Source organism: Poecilia formosa, unplaced genomic scaffold (assembly GCF_000485575.1).
Source record: "Poecilia formosa unplaced genomic scaffold, Poecilia_formosa-5.1.2 Scaffold427, whole genome shotgun sequence".
Taxonomy (NCBI): Eukaryota; Metazoa; Chordata; class Actinopteri; order Cyprinodontiformes; family Poeciliidae; genus Poecilia; species Poecilia formosa.
This window is the reverse complement of record NW_006800366.1, coordinates 335,156-344,144: the sequence shown is the minus strand read 5'-3', so window position 1 is coordinate 344,144 and position 8,989 is coordinate 335,156. Positions and strand designations below refer to the sequence as shown.

At 43.4% G+C, this 8,989-nt stretch overlaps 2 protein-coding genes across 4 annotated transcripts in view; both read left to right on the top strand.

Annotated features, from left to right (window-relative positions):
- lcp2a (lymphocyte cytosolic protein 2a) overlaps positions 1-4,163 on the top strand; it is an 11,732-nt gene extending 7,569 nt beyond the window's left edge. For 2 of the 3 annotated variants that reach the window (XM_016663525.1, XM_007577078.2), the window contains exons 14-22: positions 1,532-1,642; positions 1,716-1,734; positions 1,851-1,863; positions 1,948-2,032; positions 2,689-2,729; positions 2,854-2,924; positions 3,100-3,174; positions 3,301-3,450; positions 3,676-4,163. In XM_016663525.1, coding sequence (XP_016519011.1) covers positions 1,532-1,642; positions 1,716-1,734; positions 1,851-1,863; positions 1,948-2,032; positions 2,689-2,729; positions 2,854-2,924; positions 3,100-3,174; positions 3,301-3,450; positions 3,676-3,822 — 712 coding nt within the window. In that variant the 3' untranslated portion in view covers positions 3,823-4,163. The remainder of the gene's footprint in view (positions 1-1,531; positions 1,643-1,715; positions 1,735-1,850; positions 1,864-1,947; positions 2,033-2,688; positions 2,730-2,853; positions 2,925-3,099; positions 3,175-3,300; positions 3,451-3,675) is intronic. The other variant, XM_007577079.2, reaches the window with a different exon arrangement.
- A 1,941-nt stretch (positions 4,164-6,104) lies between these two features.
- On the top strand, positions 6,105-7,434 carry LOC103155402 (forkhead box protein I1-like). Its single transcript, XM_007577077.2, has 2 exons — positions 6,105-6,610; positions 6,691-7,434. Exons 1-2 carry the CDS (start codon positions 6,271-6,273, stop codon positions 7,098-7,100), a joined length of 750 nt encoding a protein of 249 aa, XP_007577139.1. The 5' UTR covers positions 6,105-6,270; the 3' UTR covers positions 7,101-7,434.
- Positions 7,435-8,989: the final 1,555 nt, after the last annotated feature.

The following is an 8,989-nucleotide window of genomic DNA, read 5'->3' as shown; positions in this document are numbered from 1 at the left end:
GCACACACACACACACACACACACACACACACACACACACACACACACACACACACACACACACAGAATACATATTTTAACAAAAACATGAAGTTAAATCTTGTTCATAGAAATCAGAATACATTTTATAAAATATGAAAATGCAATACTGGTTTAATTGAATGAATGAGAAGATATAAAACAGTTTTAGTTTACATTATCTTTATAATATATATAAAACACTACAGTGGAAAATAAGCTAATACACTAAGGTTAAGCTATGAAATGTGGATATGACTCTGCAAAGGACGTGAATTGGTGAATTGGCCCATAGCCATCCATCTCATATGACTTCCTGTTATACTTCCTGTTATAGTTTTATGTAACTTCTGAAGTCTCTTTCATGGGCGGTCCTCTAGGATTTTCAAAAGTCTTTGAGTTTAAGTTAGCTAACATCTTGGTGCTTGTTTATTCATCTCTACATGTGGAGAGATGAATATTCTCAATCAGTTTAGCACAGCAACTGATCAAAAGTAAAATAAAATTAATAATAACTCAAAAACTTGGTAGGACAGGAAAGTTAATAGATTCACTGAGATGGTTTTATGCTAAACTAAAGTAAACTAAGTTAAAGTAGAGGATAATTAAACAAACTAAGTTAAGGTAAGCTAAAGTGGTAGAAGCTAAAATAGCTAAATAGCTGAACTAAATGAGTTTTAGTTAAATGAAACGAAGATAATCTGGTGTAAACTAAGCAGAAACAGTTTTTTTTTTTGGAGAAGAAGAAGAAATGATACAGTCTTGTTAGCAGTAAACCACGTGTAAAGCTAATACCAGCAGGTTTCAGGAAATTAAGTTTCTGCACAAGAGAAATGTATTTTTGTTCAAGTTTTTCACACTTCATTTGAGCTGAAACATATTTAGATACTTGGGGATTTTTAAAATAGATTTTTCTAAGAAAACAGGAACAAATTGTGCCTTTATGGCAAAACCTGAAAGTGAGACTAACCACAGTCCTTGTCTTCTGGTCATCAGCAGTTGTCTCATTGAAAGGCTCGTTAAGCTTGAATTTGACCTCTGAGACTTCATACAGATCAGCCCCTGATCATCCACGCTCATCACGAAATTAGGCTTGGTTCGGTTCCCCACCTGCCGGGTGGCAAACCCCACACCTAGTGCCTTCATGTAGTCATCAAAGTTTTCAAGTTTTTTTTTTTATAGAAAAAGTCTATAAATAAAACTGAAGACCAGTTTTAAAGATTACAGCTACGTCTGGATCACAGGCGTTAAACATGGCCGCTTACGTCAAACAGTTCAGGTTTAACGTTAAACTGCGGCTCCTGTTGACTGTTAGTGAACTTCAGTCACAATGTTGTTGCAGCGATGCGCTCGCAATGCAGAGAGAAAACAGACGACGAAGGCAGAACCAGCAGGAGGAAGTGAACAGCAGCAGCTTCTAGTCTAGATTGCAAAGTGTTGAATGTTTCCTGTTCTAGATGCTCATGTTTAGCTTTAGCTGCTCATCAGGAGTTTAATGTGTCTGTCCTCACAGGACACCAGCGGACGCATCGGAACCGCCCAGGTCCAAACCTCCAGTTCTTCCTCCTCCCTCTTCCTCCGTCAGCAGGAGCAACTCCTCTGCCAGAGTAGCGCCCCCTAGCAGGTCCTCTGTGGTTCAGGTTGAATCTTTTGGTTCCAGAAAGTTCCTGATAATAATTTGATATTTTTGTTTTCAGGTTCGATGGACACAGAGAGGTAAGCTGCTCCGGTTTTTATTGATTCATGTTAGATGAAACATGATTGTTCACTGCTATATAGAACAGATTTTGATGGAGACTGACCTTTGACCCTTTCTTCTCTTCTCTCTTCAGCAGACACAAGATAGTGAGTTCCATTGTCCAGTTTGAAATCCTGAAGCATCGCAGAGCGAATAAAGGAAGCTTCCTCCTTCTGCTTGTTTTCCCACAGTCCCTAAACACAACACGTTCCCTCTTCACAAGAATCTGCCGCCGCGCCCCGGGATCCCCGGGCCCCTCCCGCAGCATGCCGCCAGGTCAGCCTTCACTTCTACTCACCCGTCTCATCAGAAGGTCGTTAATAAAAGTTTGTTCTTCATAGCTCACCTGCTTAAACAAAGAAATGAAATCAGAGTAAAGTGCGGAGCAGTGTGCCCGGGGCCCTGGGGAGTCGGCTGCGGCCCTGGAGGCTCACCACTTAAAGCTGCAGTAACTTTTATAAAAAATTTGTTTTTACATGGATGTTAAAACTGTCACCATGTCATGACAGTTTATGAGACAGATTCAGCTCCACCTCCTCCCGACCAAAAACAACCAATCAGAGCCAGGAGGCGGGCCTTAGTGCTGTCAATCAACCTCATGTAGTCACTGCTAAATGTGCCAATGGTGGAGAAACAACTCACCATTACATGAAAACCATTTATCTGCTATACTAACTGGCCTTAGTGTTGACCGGCTAGTTAAGCAGTGTGTACATGAGGTCATTGACAGCGCTAAGTCCCGCCTCTTGGCTCTGATTGGTTGTTTCTAGCAACTTGGAAGAAGCAGAGAAGATTGTTTTCACTGATTATCTGTCTCATATTAAACATATTAAAGTGATAGTTTCAACACATATGTAATAAAATATTATTTTTCCTGGAGCTTTAATGTTTCTGCCTCAGATGATCTCTAACAGGGTTATATTTTTGTGCAGTTTTTCCTCCTCAGCCTCTCTGCCTCACAAGCTGCAGTCTGGTAAGAGAAACCTGAAGGAATCCGAACATTTTCTGGTTGAATCTGAATAAAACCTTCAGTTTGCTCCAGCTGATCTTACTGTGAATCAGAAACCGGCTGCTGAATGCCGTCTGTCTGCTTTCAGCTATGGCCGAACACAGAGGCAGCATTGCGGCGCCCGGCCGTCCTCCACCTCCTACCACAGCTGCCAGCGAGGTGAGAGACACCATCAGCTCTAAAACCAAACCTCGACCAGCTGGGAGTCCAGAAAAATCACAATTTTCTGTTCAGACTCTGGTTGGGCAGCAGGGGATGCTGTTGCATTACACTCTGCAGGGCTGAGGACATTCAGCAGCTTCAGCAGTGTGTGTGTGTGTGTATTGGTTTGCAGGCTCTGGACCCAAACTGGTACGTTGGGAAGGTGAGCCGTGGGCAGGCTGAGGGATGCCTAAAGAAAGTCCAGAGGGTGAGAATCCATCCAGCATCAGGACTCTGATTACAGGATGAGCTGATAGCCGGTGTTAATGTGTGTGTGTGTGTGTGTGTGTGTGTGTGTGTGTGTGTGTGTGTGTGTGTGTGTGTGTGCGCACAGGACGGGGCCTACCTGGTGAGGGACAGCACCCGGCAGCAGCCCAACCAGCCCTTCACCCTCATGGTCTTCTACCAGGACAAAGTCTACAACATCCAGATCCGGCAACACAACCAGCAGTTCCAGCTGGGAACCGGACTCAAAGCCCAGGAGGTCAGAACCACCGACGGCCTCTGGAGACACAGACAGGAGCCACAAGCAGCTAATCCACATGCATTAACACCTGCCTGTTAGCCGCTAATGCTACGAGACATTACCATGCTTTGACTGTTAGCAGTTTCAGTGTTTAGCCTGTAGGGGGCATCGCTCTGATGTAGTTTTTAATTTAGCCTGTAGGGGGCAGCGTTCTTGGCTCTAACTGCTGTTTTGTGTCTCCAGTTCTTCCCGTCAGTCAGTGACATCATCAACCATTATTCCCAGTCCCCTCTGGTCCTCATTGATGCTAAAAACCGGAGCTCCAGCCACCAGAACCAGTGTCTGCTGTCGGACCCGGCCGGTTACTATTTGGAGCAGAGCTGGTCCTGACAGACTGAACCAGACCGAAGCCGGCTCCAGTCGGACCCGGTTCAGATGAATGTTCAGTTCAAAGGTCTGATGAGCATGATGAACAGAAAGTCCTCCGTCTTTGCACGTGTTGCTTTGTTTTCTTTTTTCTCTTTTCAGTTTCAACTTTTAAACCTTTAAGAATATTCTTCAGAAATACTAGAGCTTATGTTGGTTCTGTTCCATTTGGACCCACAAACAAACTATAAAACTAAAGCAGAGCTTCTGTGCACCTCCTCTTCTTCTTGTTCTTGTTCTTCTCTTTTACTGTAAATGTGTTGTTTTGCCATCAGCTGATTTCATTAAAACACCTGGAAACATCAGAAAAGTTCTGGAGTTTTATTTCAGTCAGGCTCTGACTGAACTCTGAGCATCATGTGGTCAGGTTCAAGGACTGCATGCTGTGTTGTATAGCGCATTAGCATTAACTTCTAGTAAATACCCTGTTGGTAAAGTTCTTCTATTTTGGAGACTTTTATTGCGACTCCTGACAGCTGCTGTGAGAAACGCTGACGATCTATGCTCTCCACACTCGCTATTCCAGCTCCTGACTCACCACCAGGGGGCGTGCATCTGACTGTGATGCCCAAAGTGGATCCTGGAGGTTCGGCATTCTGCATGTTCTAGTTCTCTCCCAGATGGTAGTAACAACCTTTTCAGCATGTCAATGTTCTTCTTAGGCCTTCTAACGAGCCATAATTGGATCCAGGGAGAGAACTAAAACATGGAGTCGTCCAGGACTGACTTTGGGCACCGCGGGTTTAAAATCTGGACAGGATGTGATGTAACAAACAGGGGAACTGCAGTACCACCGTTCGACCTAAAGAGGGCAGCAATGAGACGGTTTTAGCCCCATTAAACAAATTTACACACTCAAAATTAGCTCAGAAACATGAAGCTAGAAACGTTTAGTATCAGTTTATAGAGTTTATTTGAAAAAAACAAAAACAAATTTAGTTTGAGGTTTAGTTTCACTGTAAAAACATTCAGTTTATTAGCTTCCTTTGCTGGTTGGGGATTTTACATCTGGAGACAGTTGAAGGTGTTCAGTTACCTGTTCCCATGGTAACACCCCCTCATCCCCCCTAACCCCTCACACCAAGTGGTTGGTTGCTGATGTTTTGACTGTTCCCTCCACAGATTACTATGCTCGCCTCCAACCGTCAGCAGCCTGAGCGGATCAGGAAGTGATGAGATAACGAATCCGTTAGCTGCAGCCTGACTGGTGGAGATGAATTAAAGATCTCTGTGTGTGTGTGTGTGTGTTTGTGTGTGTGTCAGGGGTAATCTGTAAATCCACTCTGAGCGCTCGCTGCTGACAGACTGGCAGCTCATTTATCAGCTGGGAACTGTGTGTGTTTTAACTGGAAATGTTTGAACAGAAATCCAGCAGCTCAACGTCTGGATGTGGAGTTCCTCAGGGCTTCATCCTGGATGTTCGACCAGTTTTACACACCAGATAAACAAAAGAAGAAGACAAGACAACAGGATGAGAAACCAAAAACAGAATGGAGCTCCAACTTTTAAAGATTCAGTTAATTTGTTACATTTAGTTTATCAAACAAATTTATTTACTAGAGCTGTATCGCTTGTTTTCTGTTTTCAATGCTGTGAGCTCAGTGGGTTGTGTGGAGTAGCTCTGAGCGGTCAGTATGTTCCACAGTGACCTCAGTCTGCAGGAGTCATTCGGCTGACCTTTGACCTCATTAATCATCTGAACTGAGCTGCCATGTTTTTAAAGATGGCACCCAGAAACCAGTAAAGCCTGATATGATCCCAGTTTCTGCTGCAAACAGAAAACCTGCTAAGTCACCGTCTGGTTCTGGTTCTAATCCGATCCCGGAGGTTCTGTCTGATGGCTGCAGATTAAAATGTCTTCAGGAAGTCTCCGGGTCCGATCCGGTTTCAACGTTTATTCCTAGAAACGTCAACAACTGGAAACCTGGGAACGGAAACACCTGGAGGAGTGAACCGATTCAACTGTAAGGAACCGATAAATTAACTGATTAATAAACAAACAGATAAACACTTTGAAAGAAACTGGTCCAAACAAGTCCTGGTTCTGATCCAGCTGGTTCTGTTTACTTCAGAAAAGCTTGGTTCTGACTTCAGGGATTAAATGTTTCTCACAGCTTCTCAGGAAGTGAGTAAAACTTTATGTAGGACCTGAACAAGATCAGAACCTGGACAGGATCAGAGTCAGGACTGGATCAGAACCAGGACCAGTTGTGGTAGTAGAATCTCCCCCTGGCTGACTCAGGTCCTAACGTCTCACCCTGTTGCCCCCGGGGCAGATATTCCGCCTGTTCTTATTCAAATTAAGCCCCGCCCCACCCTGCTCCCAACAGCCAATCAGTAGGGGATGGGCGGGGCTTGGGGCGGGGCTTGTGGCTATAAGAGGCCCAGGTGAGCAGCAGGTGTTCAGACAGCATGGATCTGGACAGGTCTACCTGCAGCCTTTACTCCAGCGCCACTCCGTTTCCCTGGCCGGTTCCAAACCCTGTCCACGGCACCGCTCCGCTCTGGTCCTGGTTCTGCTCCTCGGATCTGCTGGGCCCGGTGCGGCCCCCATACTCGTACTCGGCCCTCATTGCCATGGCGATCCAGAGCTCACCCAATCAGAGACTGACGCTGAGCCAGATCTACAGCTTCGTGTCGACCCAGTTCCCATTCTACGACCGGAACCGGGCAGGCTGGCAGAACTCCATCCGCCACAACCTGTCACTCAACGACTGCTTCAGGAAGGTCGCCCGTGGCGACGGCGACCCAGGTCTGCACCCGCCTTCATCACTTCCTGTAAGATGTGACATCACTTCCTGTAACCTTCCTCCTCCTCCTCTTCCTCCCCAGGTAAGGGAAGCTACTGGACTCTGGACCCAGACTGCGGGAAGAGATTCGACAACGGCAGCTTCCGCCGCAGAAGGAAGAGGAAGTCTGACAAGAAGCCATCATCATCAGAGCCCAGCTCCAAATGTCCCAGCATGCACTGCAGTAGCTCTACTCTTCCTCACTCCAACTCCTCCTCTTCATCGCTGAACTTCCTGGTTCCAGACTCCACTTCTTCTATTCCTCCTCTTCCTTTCTTCCCCCCGGCGCAGTGGACTCCCCCCCCACTCCCCTGCCTGGCCGATCATCAGGCCTGCATGGAGCCCGGTTCTGGTTCTGATCCGGATCCCGGTTCTGATCTGGATCCTGGTTGTGATCTGGGTTTCTCTGAGTTCTTCAGTGATGCTCTGCTCGACTTTCTGCTTCTCCAGTGAAAAAACTCCACTTTTATATTTATCCAGTTAAATAATAAGGTGATCAACTTTAGAACAAAGAAAAAAACAAAGAAAAAAATGTGTTCATTTTTATTGTTTTTAAAATCAGATATTCATTAAAATATCCATTAAAAACAAGTCTACAGTCCAACTTTAATTGTTTTATGTGTGTTTTAAAAATCATAAACTGTAACTATTACTGTAAATAAATTGATTTTCCTAAAAACTGTTGCTTCTGTTTCTGTCTGTGGTTCTGGTGTCACTGGTTCTGTTAAAAGTGTCCATTTTAGAGCTGATTTACTTCGTTTAGATTAAATAAAGTTTCTAACACAATAAAACATCTGAAAATGATTGATGTTATTCTTCAGGAATTAATCTAGTGATAAATAACAATAAATTAAAAGACTTTTCTAAACGGTTGTCGATTATAAAGGTACACAGAAATTAACAGCAACAAATTGAGTTATTTAGCCTGTCAAAGTCATAATTTCACCATGTTGTTCATTCATTTATACATCTTACAGTTTCAAAATAAATATTTTATTGGCAAGCAACATGTTTAGCTTCAAACTGAATATTAGTTTGTAAACCGAATATATAGTAAGCAAGCTTCAAGCTGAATATGCAAAATAAAAATATTCAGAGCTAATCATCTAGCTAGCACGGAGCTAGCTATCAAGCTAGCAAGGAGCTAAATATTTAGCTAGCTTAGTTCTAAAGTTCTGACCTAAATATTTGCTTAACAAACTAAACGTTTATTTTGCAAACTAAATGTGCAGTGTACTAACTAAATATTTAGAATATTTAGATTGAAGCTACATATTTAGTTTATAAACGAAATACATAATTAGCAAGCTACATATTTAGCTCGGTGCCAGCTAGCTAACTAGCTTCCTTTCATCGGCCTATTTAGCTGGTATTTTAGAAGCAGGACCCCATAGTATAGATAAATTAGATTATAATAATAGTCCCAATTAATCTTCTTTGTCAAATTAAATGTATCCTTTTAAAACAACAACCTATGAACAGGTATTAAACACACTTTTCATTAAGTCTACACATCAGTATTAAAAGTTTCTTTTATTAGTCTTATGTGCTGTTCTAATTTAAATGTCAAGTTTTCATCATAAACAGAAATAAAGGCTTTCAAACATCCATTTGTATGTAATCTATACAATACTTTAAAGTTCCTGGAAAAAATGGGCTTGTCAATAATATTCCAATGTATTGAATAGGTTTGTATCCAGGTTATGAATTGTACCTCAATGAAAGGTCCAGTTCATGTTCTAGTTGATGACTACGTTTCTGACCCTGATAACCGTCAAAAACACAAACATGGTCCTTTCTGGTTCCGGAGTGTTCCTGTAGATCAGGGAGCATTTTTCTTTCATCAACCTTGTTTCTTTGATTTTATATAAAAATCACACAAACTTCCAGCCACTATTCTCTCAGAAACCAAGCCGGACCGGTCTGGTTTATTAGCTTCAGCTTTAAAAAGAAAGTTCTTTTCAGTGGAACCAAAAAACTTCAAGTCATCAATAAATCTGCTTATATCTGAACTTTTAAAATGGAAACTTGGATTGAATAAATGAAAGTCACCTGAACTCTGAAGTTCTGGAGAGCCTCTGATTGGACCCGAATCAGAGAGTGGCGCTCTGTAGAGGCCAGCCCGGTGTGTGTGTTTGTGTGTGTGTATGTGTGTGTGTGTGATAACATCACATAAGTGTGGCGTGTGTTGACACTCAACACGTCGTCACACTCAGACACTCAGCAGCTATCAGCGGCATCAGGCTCACAGACTCCAGAGTGTGCCGCTCGTTTACCGCCAGCTGCTGCGACGCCCCTGGCCACGGTGACACCCCCAGCCGCAGCCACAGCTTACAGACCGC

What these genes read in the sequence shown, in the direction of transcription:
- LOC103155402 (XM_007577077.2), top strand. Translation starts at nt 6,271, where the DNA reads ATGGATCTGGACAGGTCTACCTGCAGCCTTTACTCCAGCGCCACTCCG. An exon ending in CCGTGGCGACGGCGACCCAG is followed by an intron (nt 6,611 to 6,690) that starts GTCTGCACCCGC and finishes CTTCCTCCCCAG; the next exon opens with GTAAGGGAAGCTACTGGACT.